General features: G+C 60.2%; 1 protein-coding gene across 2 annotated transcripts; it reads right to left on the reverse strand.

Annotated features, from left to right (window-relative positions):
• Positions 1-413: 413 nt before the first annotated feature.
• Positions 414-2,813, reverse strand: C1QA (complement C1q A chain). Of its 2 annotated transcripts, none has more exons than XM_051858205.2 (3): positions 2,566-2,813; positions 1,721-1,887; positions 414-1,112 (listed from the first exon to the last, which is right to left on the reverse strand). In XM_051858205.2, exons 1-3 carry the CDS (start codon positions 2,796-2,798, stop codon positions 538-540), a joined length of 975 nt encoding a protein of 324 aa, XP_051714165.2. In that variant the 5' UTR covers positions 2,799-2,813; the 3' UTR covers positions 414-537. The 2 variants fall into 2 exon arrangements, with proteins under 2 accessions (XP_051714165.2, XP_069935223.1); XM_070079122.1 differs by having other exon boundaries at positions 2,570-2,709.
• Between the last annotated feature and the right edge of the window lie 9,805 nt (positions 2,814-12,618).

A 12,618-nucleotide genomic window follows, 5' to 3' on the forward strand; every position in this document is an offset into this window, starting at 1 on the left:
GTGTTCACCAGCAGGCGTGGGGTCCCAGCTCCTCCCCTTAGATACTGGCCTGGCGCCTGGCGCCTCGGGCCTCCAGCCTCCCCCGGCCTCAGTTTCACCATCTGCAAAATGGGCCTCCAATTCCTACCTCAGGGCTGGGGTATAAACACAAGACAGCCCAAACTCCCGCGGGCTCCCAGGAGACCCACACCCATCCCAGTGCTCTTCTATGGAGGCCACACTCGGAGGTGGGCACTACCAACAGTCCCATTATACAGAGGTGCAAACTGAGACCACAGAGTGACAGGTGTCAGGGTGCAGGGGGACCCGAGCCTGCTGGACCCAGCAGGTAAAGCGCTCAGGGCGGGCCTGCTCTCCCTCGCTCTCGGGCCTCCCCCCAGTGCCTGGGGCAGCAACCGGAGCGGAGGCTCAGCAGCCGGAGGCTGAACATTTATTGCAGGAGGAGCTCTGAGAAGGAGCCGGTGGCAGCGGCTACAGCGACAGCTCAGCGACAGAGAGGGGCGGTGGGCGTGGCCGGGGGGGGGCCCAGCCGGAGGCTCAGGCCGACGGGAAGATGAGGAAGCCGCTGAAGACGCTGTCGGCCTCGGTGCCCTGGTAGATGCGGCCCCGGGCGGGGTCCTTCTCGATCCAGACCTGGTCCCCCCGCTGCAGCTGCAGCGCCGTGCCCCCCGACACCACCTGGAAGATGCCTTTGCTGTTGGTGTCGCAGAAGCCCACGGAGCGGCGCGTCTGGCCCCTGGAGGCCGACACGATGAACAGGCAGAGGTCCCACTTGGACACCACCTGGAAGGTGAAGTAGTAGAAGCCGGGCACGGCGCACACGAAGTGGCCCGTGTGGTTCTGGTACGGCTCTTCCTGGTTGGTGATGACCGTGTCGAAGATGACCACGTTGCCGCCCGATGGGGGATTCCGCCTCACTGCGGAAAAGGCCGGTCGGGGCTGGTCTCTGATGTTCCCTGGGTTACCCCTAGGGCCCCTGGAGCCCTGGGGGCCGCGGTCGCCTGGGGGGCCGCTGGGCCCTGGGAAGCCCACCTTGCCAGGGCTCCCAGGGGGCCCGGGTTCCCCCGGGTCTCCTTTAAGGCCTCGGATGCCCGTCCGCATGCCGGGTGCCCCTGCAGGGAGAAAGGGCAGGTGGAGGGTGAGAGTCGGGCACCTGCCAGTCCTGAGTGGGGGAGTGCAGGGGAGTGCCTGGGCCTTCAAGACCTGGATTCTGACTGGCTGTGTGACCTCAGGGAGGTGTCTGAACCTCTCTGGGCCTCTGCTGTGAAACGCAGAGAAGTGTGAGCCGGCACCTGGGAGAGAGGCAGCTGCCAGCGGACGGCCTGGGAGCAGCCCTGCCCCCGCCCTGCCATCCCCACCCCGATTCCCCGGGTGCGGGTGATTGCCAGCATCTCCACCGAGCCTTCTGGTCTGCCACGGCCCGGGAGGCCACGAGGACCCCCCAGGACCTTCCCTCTGCCCCTGACTTCCTCCCTTTTCCGTCACCCTCAGCGCTTTTTCTAGAACGTGAGCCACTCCGAGCAACCCATTCTCTGGAGGAGGAGGGTGAGGCGGGGGGGGGGGGGTGAGAGGCCTGGCTAGGACTCCCTCCTCACCCCTCGGGCCAATTACAAACTGAAGGGCTGTGGGGGGCCCACAGGGACTCCTGCCTCTCACTGCCACGCCCACGCCAACACCTGGAGGCCAGGTGCAGAGAGAGGGAGGCTACTCAGCTACTCACCCGGCGCCCCTCGCTCGCCCTTGAGGCCCGGCCGTCCGGGTCGGCCAGGCTTCCCCGCAGCCCCGTCCTTGCCATCAGGGGCTCGGCACACGCCCTGGGTCACCCCAGAGCTCAGGGAGGTGGCCAGCACACACAGCAGCAGCCATGTCGAGGTCTCCATGTGGTGCCTGTGGAGACACAGGTGCGATGAGGGGCGCCTCTCGGGCTCCCCGCCCCCTCTCCCCTGCACACACGCCCAGAACCGCAGCCGCACCCGGAGACACGCGTGCACCGGGCACAGCCGCATGGTCACACTCAGCACCGGCCCCAGCCACAAGCGCAGCACCCACTGCGCCCTCCAGAACCGAGACCCTGGTGGACGTCTCCCCTCTCCTCCCCCCTCCCCGGGCGCACACACTCACACACTCCCGTGGCTGATCGATTTCATTGAACAAATATTTATCGAGCGTTGGCTCCTTGTTTAATTAACACTCTCACGTCCAGGTGGCGGAGCTGTGCAGACACACGTGCGACGCCGGCGCCTGCTCACTGCCCTGCACCCGGGGGCTCGCTGTCCCCCATGGCCCCCTCCTGGGCTCCGGCACCTCTAGGCTTTTCCCAGCTCCTTCAGTTTGGGGGGATCAAGGCCCAGGAACTGTGGGCCTGCCTCACTCCTCGCCTCCCCCAGGGCTGGCCCTAGGGGGTTGAAGTCCCTTCCCCTGAGCCATTCTGGGTGCTGACTCCGAGCTGCCCGACCCCAGCCCTGGCCTGGCCCAAAGCCTGCAGCCGTGGCCTCTGCCTGCTTCGTGGCCACCCGCACCAGCCACCTGGCTGCCCTGCCCCTCCCTCCCGGGCTCCGGCCTCACCTGCCTTCGGCTTGTCCACTCGGGACTGGACGCTCCTGCCCTCTGCCCAGGGACCCTGGCGTGACGGCCAGCAGGGGTGGCGCGGGACGGGGGCCAAGTTTCACATCCCTTCCCCCTTGCCCTTCTCTGGACCTCCCCCTCAACTTCCCCAGGGGCACAGCTCGCCAGGGACATTTTGAGCAGACGTCAGCAAGACCAGAGCATCCGTTGTCCCAACCCGGCTGTGTGGGCATGGACGTGGGGGCCGGGAGGAGGTGCTGGGCGGGGCCGAGAGGGATCTCTCCAGGCGCCGTCACCGGCAGGACTTTGTCACGGTGGTGAAGGCAGCAGTGTTCCCACAAAGAAGAAAGGACGGCGGGGGAGCGAGCGTCCCAGCGTGTCTCGGGAAAGCGATCTGCTTCCTGGATCCTCAGTTTTCTTGTCTGTAAGATGGGGACAGCAGGTTCTACCTCATCCGATTATCGGAACATTTTATTTGTTTATTTTTAAAGAGTTATTTATTTGAAAGGCAGAGTTACAGAGAGAGGTAGAGAGACAAAGAAAGAGAGAGAGAGAGAGAGACAGAGAGAGTCTTCCATCTGCTGGTTCACTCCCCAAATGGCCACAATTGCCGGAGCTCGGCTGATCCGAAGCCAGGAGCCTGGAGCTTCTTCCAGGTCTCCCACGTAGGTGCAGGGGTGCAAGGACTTGGGCCGTCTTCCACTGCTTTCCCAGCCCATAACAGAGTTGGATCGGAAGTGGAGCAGCCGGGACTTAAACTGGTGCCCATATGGGATGCCAGCACCGCAGGCGGAGGCCTAACCCACTACACCACAGCGCCGGCCCCTATAGAACATTTGAATGATGTGCACGTGCAAAACACTTGGCGTATGGTGAGTGTGCAAAGGTTAGTGTCTATGGACATTTTAATGAAATAGCAGTCTGTGGCGTCCACCACCTGGGCAGAACTGCTGCCTACTCCCCCTCACAGACGGGCAGCTCACCACCTGTCAGCACAGCGCACGTCCTCACTGCCGGCCCCGACCCTGCCTGCCCCGACCCTGCCTGCACTCTTCCTTAGGGCGAGACTCTGCCGTCCCAGACCGGAGGCCAGTGTGCCGGGTCCGCATGGGCCGGGCGTTCTGCTGCTTCCCGGGAGCGCACGTGCTGTCTTCTTTTCCTGAGGATTATTTCGCCAGAAAGTGGGCAACGTGGGGAGGAAGGGGGGGGGAGGAGAGGGAGAGGGAGGGGGAGGGAGGGGGAGGAGGGGGAGGAGGGGGAGGAGGGGGAGGAATAGGAGGAGGAGGAGAAAGAGGAGGAAGAGGGGGAGGAGGAGAAAGAGGAGGAAGAGGGGGAGGAGGGGGAAGAGGAGGAGGAGGAGGAAGAAGAGGAGGAGGAGGAAGAAGAGGAGGAGGAAGAAGAGGACGAGGAGGAAGAAGAGGAGGAGGGAAGAGGGGGAGGGGGAGGAGGAGGAGGAGGAGGAAAGAAACTAAGGAGCGAGGGCGTTGCTTGGCCATGGATTCAGCCACCGGTGCAACGCGGGCGTCCTCTATCAGAGTGCCACCTCCATTCCCGGCTGCTCCGCCCTTCGGTCCAGCTCCCTGCTCATGTGCCTGGGAGGTAACAGGTCATGGCCCAAGTCCTCGGGTCCCTGCACCCACGTGGGAGGCCAGATGGAGTCCCCGGCGCCTGGCTTCAGCCTGGCCCAGCCCCAGCTGTTGTGGGCATTTGAGGAATGACCTGGCAGGTGGAAGATCTCTCTTTCTCTGTCACTCTGCTTTTCAAATAAATAAAACTGAATAAACTTTAACAACAAAAAACCCCAAGGACCAAAGACAAAAAGACTCACCCAAGGTCGCACAGGGAGGGGTGGGGTTGGCATGAGGACAGGTAAAAAATATTAACTCCCAGTTCTTAGAGAAATACAGTGAGAACGAGCCCAGGGGGGTGGCTTTATTTTATTTTATTTTTTGGAGCTTATTAGTGAAGCAGACTAACAAAGCTTGTCCAACAAAAGATGAAAAAATCGTCCGTGGACAGAGAGGAGAGAGAAATGCAGTAGAAACAACAGGATTCTGGAATATTCATGAGATCGTTAAGTTAGACACGAAACCAGCTAATGTTCTATAAAGCAATAAAATGCTAAAGCTTGGAGTTGTCTTCCCTACTGGCAGGAACCCATGTGCATCTCGGCCAGACAAAGATCATCTGCACCTTATCCGTTCTCACCGGTCACCAGCTGTCTTTACAGAGGCGGGACCTCATCAACAGTAAACACTCGGTTCCCCGAGTGGCAGGTGACCCTCTGGAGGGCTTGTCACACACCGCTGGAATCTGACTTTGAAAGGACACCGCTTATCTGTTGGCCTCATTTCCAAGTGTGGGTGGTTTCCGTAGCTGGCTGTGGCAAGCAGGACGCACTTCCCAAGGAATAAAAGGCAGCAGGAGTGACGCGTGCAGTGTGGCGGCAAAAAGAAAGTGGGTCAGCGGTAGCCCTGTGACTCGCCACTGGGACACCTTCAGGCCGTCGGGACCGGCGCTTGGTCCCATATCTCCAGAGCACGGCCTTGTGGGGGAGGCGGGAGACCCCTCTGAGGCTCCCAAGGTCAAGATCTCAGAGCGGAGTCACAGGAAAACTGAGACATAACGTGGGCATTACTCAAAGTCCACGTGGACTCACGTCTCACTCAAGACCGGGGTTCCGAAAATCAGCCCGTGGAGCAGGTGCTGCGAACGGCCAGTCTCACGGCTGGAGAAGGATGTCAGGGACGCGGGGGCCAGAGTGTCTTCCCGTTTCTCGGTGGCCCTCTGCAGGGTTCTGAGATCAGCACAGATCCCCTGTTCTTCGGCTGAGTGGCGCGCCCACCCCATCCTGTGCGCACAAAGGAACGGAATCTTAGACTGGAGTCTCCCTCCTGGTGGGGTGCTTAGACAGGAGCAGGTGTCCGTGACCAAGATCATGTCAGAAATAGGCTCCCGCAGGGCCTAGAGGGCCGGGCCCCGTCCCCTGCCTGATAAACAGCTATTCCCACTCTGACTTGTATTCGGCAAAGTGCGGAGAGTCACACGTGTGTGTAATGCCACTCTGAGCTTCTGCCGTCGTTTTCATTAAAGGCCTTTGACGTGTAATGTGCATGCAGTTAGCTGCACGGACCCCGAGTGCGCTGTCCCATGCTTTGTGTGCGGCCGCACACGGCCCGTGTCCCACCGCAGGGTCAAGCGCAGATCGCAGATGGGTGCTGGCCCCCCAGCAGGTGGCTCCACGCCCCTCCCCCACTCCTAAGTAAGCTGAGATCCCCATTCAGCGCCGTCGCTCCTGCCTGTCTCCAACTCCGTGTGGATAGATGGATGCTCCCTCGCTCCTTGCTTCCTTCCTGAACCCGCCTGGGAGACAGGCTGTGCGTCCGTGTCCTCGCACGTGGCTGCCACCTCTCCCCCTGGGGGGTCACCTCGACTCTGATGACTAAAGCTGCAGGGAGCATGCAAGCGCTGAGCTGGCCGGCCCTGGGACGGTCCTAACACCACACGGGGGCACAGAGTCTACACCAACCCTCACACCCTCTTCCTTCCATGGCCCCAGAACTCCCTCTTCCACACGTGCCCCCCAAAACACAGACAAGCCGGGGCCTGGCCTCATGCACTCTCCCTCCTCCTGTGGAGGGGATCGGCTCAGTCTCCTTCAGGCTCTGTGGGTCTCTCCTTCCTCTCTCGTCCTCACCACGCGGTAAGATGGGCGGGGGGCTCCTGGGGGGCTGGGGGAGGCTGCCGTGGGTGCTCTCGCCCCGTCTTTCCTCCTCACAGATAGAAGCCCTCAGTCACAGGCTGAAGGCAGCCCGGGCTTGATTCAGTGCCTGTGTCCTTCGTGCTGTGTGACTTGGCAGGAGCCACACCATCTGGGTTTGGGGTTCCTGGTCTCACCTAGAAATACCAGTGGGGTGGTGCTGTGGCATAGCGGGTAAAGCCGCCGCCTGCAGTGCCAGTATCCAAATATAGGCGCCAGTTCGAGTCCTGGCTGCTCCACTTCCGATCTAGTTCTCTGCTATGGCCTGGGGAAGCAGTGGAAGATGGCCCAAGTGCTTGAGCCCCTGCATTCACGTGGGAGGCCTGGAAGAAGCTCCTGGCTCCTGGCTTCGGATCAGCACAGCTCCAGCCATTTCAGCCAATTAGGGAGTGAACCAGCAGATGGACGACCTCTCTCTCTCCCTCTCTCTCTCTCCCTCTCCCTCTCCCTCTCCCTCTCCCTCTCTCTGTGTGTAACTCTGACTTTCAGAAAAATAAATAAATCTTAAAAAAAGAAAAAGAAACCCCGGTGGCAGTGGGCCTTGGGCGGGGCGGGGCTTCGGGCACCACAGCGCTGGCCCCTGCATGCGCTGGACATGAAGCCAAACTCCCATCTGCTCCTTCTTCCCCCGCCTACCACTCAGGGGCCGGTGCCATGACCCGATGAGAAGTTTGGGAAAGAAAAACCAAAAGTAAGACAAAACAGGGCAAAGCCTCAGAGGAGAGTGAAGAAAAAATAGGAAGAAATAAAGCTCCCCCCCCCACCCCCGGCCTCAGCTGGATGGAGCCGGGCGCCCAGGCTGCCCTGTGGGGAGGGCACCCCTGGGGGGAGGCGCACCTGCAGCCACCACACAGGCAGGTGAGCTGCAGGAGGGGACTGGGAAAGTCAGGGGCTGTGGGAGCCAACCTGGAAGTGGTGCTGCCACCTGCTGGGGTTGCAGCCCTGGTTCTGGGACATGCCTGCCGCTTCCCCAGGGCTGGGCAGAAATCAGCTCTCCAGGGCTCACAGAGGCAGGAGGGCTCAGCAGATTGGACAGAGAAAGCCGCGACCACTGTGGTGTCTTTGGGATAAGCACTGCCCTCTCTGGGGTATTTGGAAGTTGAAGTCTTGGTAAATTTGCAAGATGCCTCCCAGGACGGATCAGGGGCGTGCAAGGCTCTGTACTGGGTACTTAAGACGCTGTCATACTTGACCATCACAAATCCCAGGGTGGTAGCGCTATGAAGGAGCCCCTTTTACAAGATGCAGTAACTGAGGCTCAGAGAGGGCAAGTAACACACCCAGGGTCACACAGCCAGGGTGGTAGAGTTACCTCCCCACACGGGGTCACCGTTCCCTGGGCAGCCTGCAGGTGGCTCCAAAGCTGCAGCTCAGGAAAAAGCCGGCAAAGCGGTCACCCAGAGGCTGCAGGGGCTCCAACCGCGTGTTTGCCAGCTCCAGGCATTTGACACGCCTCTTTCTCACTCAGTTTACTCCTTAAGCTTACAGAGTAGGTTTTGGTTCACTTTTTTCTTTTAAGATTTATCTGAAGGGGAGAGAGAGAGAGAGAGAGAGAAAGAGAGAGAATCTTCCATCTGCCAATTTAACTTCCCAAATGGTTGCAACAGCCTGGACTGGGCAAGGCACAAGCCAGGAGCCAGGAACTCCATCTGGGTCTCCCACGTGGATGGCAGGGACCCAAGCACGTGGGCCGTCTGCCGCTGCTTTCCCAGGCGCGTTAGCAGGGAGCTGGATCAGAAGTGGAGCAGCGGGGCTGATTTGGCATCCCGGCACTGCAGGCGGCGGCCTAACCGGCTGCACCACAACGCTGACCCCATTGGTTCATTTTCAAAGAAAAACTGAGGCTGAGAGCAATAAAGAGGGCGTGGGTCTAGGGGTTGCTGGATTTAGCAAATAAAAAACACTGGATTCCCAGCTCAATTTGAATTTCAGATAAACAACAGCTTCCAAAAGCTCGTGGCAAAGGGAATAATTTTAGCGTAAAAATGTTTTGAACTCTGCGCACAGGTTTTCAGGATACACGTTTTCCACGCCCGCCTCCCCAGCACTTATACTAAGAGAATTCTTGCTGTTGAATCCACCCCCGAGGCTCCCCCGCAAAAGCCAGGTGGGGCGGGGTGGGGGGAGGAGGCTCCTCTTTCCCTGAGCCTCAGCGCCCTCCTTGGGGCCCAGGACCCCGGCCCAGTTCCCCCACCTGAACGCACATTGCACATCGTCACGGCAAGCGGCCTCCCGGGGTCTTCTCTCCACCCTACACTTCTGGGACTTAAGTTCGCTTCTCAGAGCTCAGTGTCCCTGCACAGATCGCTGTCCTGGGTCTCAGCCTCCCCATTTGTAAAAATGATGGGGGTGTTGGACCAAAGCCGGGGTTCTTGTGGGGTGGAGTCACCTGGGGTTGCTGGGCTGTGCCCCACGCATCTGGAGGGCTGCTTAGAGCCTCCGTGTCTGGAACGGGGCCCTGGGCCACCCAGGCAGCCAGTCCGACCCTTTCTGGAGCCCCGACCACTGGTGGGGTCCCTCCAGCCTCGGCGTGTCGGCAGAGCCCTCCCCCCAACCTTGGCATGATCTTTTGGCGCTTGACAAGTGGGTAAAAGGCCCCGGAGAAAGGCCTTGGGGGAGGGGGCAAGGCCAGGTTTGCTGAGTGGGGGCCGCAGGGGCTGGGGTCCAGTCCAGCATTGGGGTCCGGGCGTGGCTCTTACCTCTAAGAAGAGACTTTCCGTTTTTATGAGCCCCTACTGCTGCCACGCCCACCCTCCGAGGGGCCGCTGAGTCACCGAAAGCCCAGGTCCCTGTGCCAGCAGAGCTGCCCGGCCCCCAGTCTCGGGGACCAGGACCCTCTCTACCAGCCCGTCCTCAGGTAGCCCTGGGAGTGTCCTGTCCCAGGGTCTCGAGTCTCGGACATTGCCATTTCCATGCTTGCTGTGGGCCTCTGTCCAACACGCCCCTAAACTCGGGGCCAGCCCAGGGCACACGGGGTCACAGGGCGGCGCGAACCGGGCCCAGCCGGGCTGCGCGCTCTGAGCCCACCCTCCCTCGTTTTCCCACCTTGCAGCCGCTCCGGAATTTGGGCTAATGACAGCTGCTTCTGCCCCATTCCTCCCCCTCCCGCCGCCCTCTGCTGATTACAAATAAACACCGGCTCTACGCCGGAGAGTAATTAACTCTCCAATGTGGGAAGAGCTAATCAGCCTGGAGTTTGCTGCAGGTGGGAAAAGTGAAGGCTTTTCCTAAGTAGTATGCAAATGAACCTGTAGTATGCAAATGAACCCCTCACAGCTCCTGGGAAGGGCTGTCCGGGCCGGAAGTGCTGGCTGCCGCCCCGGAGGTGGGGGAGGGGGAACGGCCGTGTCCTCCAGGTGTGTGTGGGAGGGGGCGGGACTTGGTGGTCAGCGCGGTAGTGGGTCAGGGCTCCACATCAGGCCCAGCGCACCTTCAGTCTTGCTGCAATACAGGAGGCTGAGGGAGAAACAGGCTCTGAATTTGAACACCAGGGGTCTCACCTGGACGACCTTGGCCGGTGGCTTCAACTTCAGGAGATTGAGTGTTTTTACGGCAACCTGGGAGCTGGACAGCAGGTGTGGTGTCTGACACGGTGGGTGCTATGTAGGCGGGAACTCTTATTAGAGAGAATCAAGATCTGCCCCTGGCTTCGGGGAAGGCCCGCCCCCTGGGGGCTCACCGGTGGCCTGGGCGATTTAGGGGTGTGGTCACCCTGCTCCCGACCTCTCCCCAGATCTCCTGCCGGGCAGTGAGGTCGCAAGGGCATCAAATTTAAGGAGGCACTGACTGTCAGGAGGGTCTAAGTGCAGAATTGGCCCTGAGAGTGAGTGCCTCCTTAAAAGCTTGCACCTCCAATGCTGGCTCCCCTCATCTTTGGTCTGGCCAAGGTGGAAAGGCCACTGGTGCGGAGTCACCTCACTGTTCATTAAGAATTGCCCTCACCCTGTGTCATTTATTTTAAAAAAGAATTATTTCATTTTATTTTGAAAGGTAGAAAGAAAAAGAGATCTTCCATCCTCTGGTTCACCCTCTCCAATTCCTCCAAAACAGCTGGGACTGTAACTTTTTTTTTAAGATTTATTTATTTGCAAGTCAGAGTTAGAGAGAGAAGGAGAGGCAGAGAGAGAGAGAGAGAGAGAGAGAGAAGGGTCTTCCATTCCGTTGGTTCACTTCCTAAATGACCGCAATGGCCAGAGCTGAGCTGATCCGAAGCCAGGAGCCAGGAGCTTCTTCCAGGTCTCCCACGTGGGTGCAGGGGCCCAAGGACCTGGGCCATCTTCCTCTGCTTTCCCAGTGCCTTGGCAGGGAGCTGGATGGGAAGTGGAGCAGCCAGGACCTGAACCGGTGCCCATATGGGATGCCGGCCCAGCAGGCGCAGGCGGTGGCAGGGACCCAAGCGCTGAGTCACCAAACTGCCGCCTCCCAGGATGCGCATTTGCAGGAAGCTGGATCAGAAGTGGAAGCAGGTGAGGGTGTCCCTAGGGAGGTCTCAACGCTGCTCCAAATGCCCCACTGGGGTGGGGACGAAAGGTGATGGAAGCAGTTTGTATCCTGCCCCCCACCCCTCACTGGTTTCCTGAGTGTATCGATTTGTCACTGGTCGAATGGTAACACTGAGCTCCATGCATTTCACTGCACCTAAGTTTTATCTCCACCTGACAATTTCAAAATAAAATACAGCGTAGATATCTTCTGGGAGATTTCACCCCGTGGCAATGACAGCCAAGGTGCGCATCCAGCGTCTGCTTGCACGCCTCTCATGATGGTGAGCTCACTCCCTGTGGGGCCAGGCCATCCCAGGTTTGGCAGGAGAGGTGGGATTGGAACCCAGATGGGATTCCAGAGTCCAAGGCCATGGCCTGTGCTCTGTTGACCCTCCCAGGGCTGGGTGTGCTTAGGCGTTGCCACGGGCTTGAAGGAGACACACTCGGCAGTAAGATGTGAGCCCCCGCACACCTGCAGACGTGGGAGAAGCAACCCTGCCCTGCCCCCTGCCCCCTGCCCCAGAGCCCTGCAGTCGTGTGGGGTCCAGAGTGGCAGAGGTGGTGTGGCTGGGGCACACCCTCCAGCAGGTTCTAGCGCTCCTGCTGAGGGTGCGGCACTGTGTTGTCCTGAGTGCAGCCCTGGCGTCCAGGTGGCCTGGTGGCTGAGTGACCGCAGAGCCCCCTGGCCCTGTGACAGGCTCTGCAGGATCCTGGGCTGTAGTCGTCACTGCAGCCGCCTTGGCTTCCAGCAACCCACACGGCACACGCTGGGCCCAGCACGGAACGGCCGTGCCCTGACCTTGTCCTTTCCCTCCCCATTTTCAGGGCTGACCTTGGCATTGGCAACATTCTCACAGAACCCTTCTGGTGGCTCAGATCCTGGTGGGGCCCAGAGGGGCTGCCCGGGGTCCTGGCCTCAGCCTAAGCTCTCCACCACTGCCCTGGCGCTGGTTCTGTGCACCCAGGCTGGCCAGCTGGAATTCCAACATGAGAACTGTCTGGGCCCACTGTGGCGCACTCACAGTCTCTCCAGGGAGGCACACATGGAAACAGCAGGTCAGGGGGCAGCACAGTGATGGTGAGATGAGAGTCCCCCAGGGCAGGAATCTCAGGATGCTCCTCAGAGGAGGAACGAGGTGATGGCAGTGCCCCTAGGCTCTGAGTCCCGATGGCACAGGTGTCTTTGCCCCTGACTCTCAGTTTTCCTGTCTGTAAGATGGGCCGGTGAGAGTGCATCGGCACAGGGTTTTCCTGAGGGCCGAGTGGGTTTGCAGGCGTGTGGGGCTTTTCCCAGGTCATCACCAAGCAGGTGTTATGATGACCACATCTGAATTTACATGCCCAGCTCAGTGGCATGGAAACGGCGGTGTCATTGTCACCTGTCACTGCCATTGTCTCCCCTTGCTGCTGGCCCCTCGTCACCACGCCTCTGCCTCCTGTCTCTGGGCCCCGGATGAGTCCGGGCTGTGAATATGGGATCCGACTGAGTCTGTCTGTGGGCCCCAGCCCATTTCTCCCTGCCTGGTATGTTCAAGGCCTGCCGGTTCTGCCGCCCGCCTCCCTCGCTAGGGCGGAGCTACGGTCCAGCGAATGAGATGCCACAGTTTGCTTCTTTGTCTGTGCACTGATGGACACGTGGTCACGTCCCCCTGTCACTTGGGAATAGCGCCACGGCAAATCCAGGACAAATTCTTGCTTTTGTGGGACCCATCACTGCCACTGTCTTGGGGTCCCTCCAGGAGCTTTACTGGGATCCCCAGGTCCCAGGGCCCACACAGCCCAGGAGGCCCCAGCTGCCCCCGCCTGGCT

The sequence above is a fragment of the Oryctolagus cuniculus genome, chromosome 7 (genome assembly GCF_964237555.1).
Source record: "Oryctolagus cuniculus chromosome 7, mOryCun1.1, whole genome shotgun sequence".
In the NCBI taxonomy this organism is placed as follows: Eukaryota; Metazoa; Chordata; class Mammalia; order Lagomorpha; family Leporidae; genus Oryctolagus; species Oryctolagus cuniculus.

Excerpts from the sequence above, each read along its gene's own strand:
- C1QA (XM_051858205.2), bottom strand. The coding sequence starts at position 2,798 with ATGCCCACACAGCCGGGTTGGGACAACGGATGCTCTGGTCTTGCTGAC. Across the intron at positions 1,888-2,565 it reads AGTGGACAAGCCGAAGGCAG|GCACCACATGGAGACCTCGA; the intron begins GTGAGGCCGGAG and ends GTGTCTCCACAG. Across the intron at positions 1,113-1,720 it reads GGGCGAGCGAGGGGCGCCGG|GGGCACCCGGCATGCGGACG; the intron begins GTGAGTAGCTGA and ends TTCTCCCTGCAG.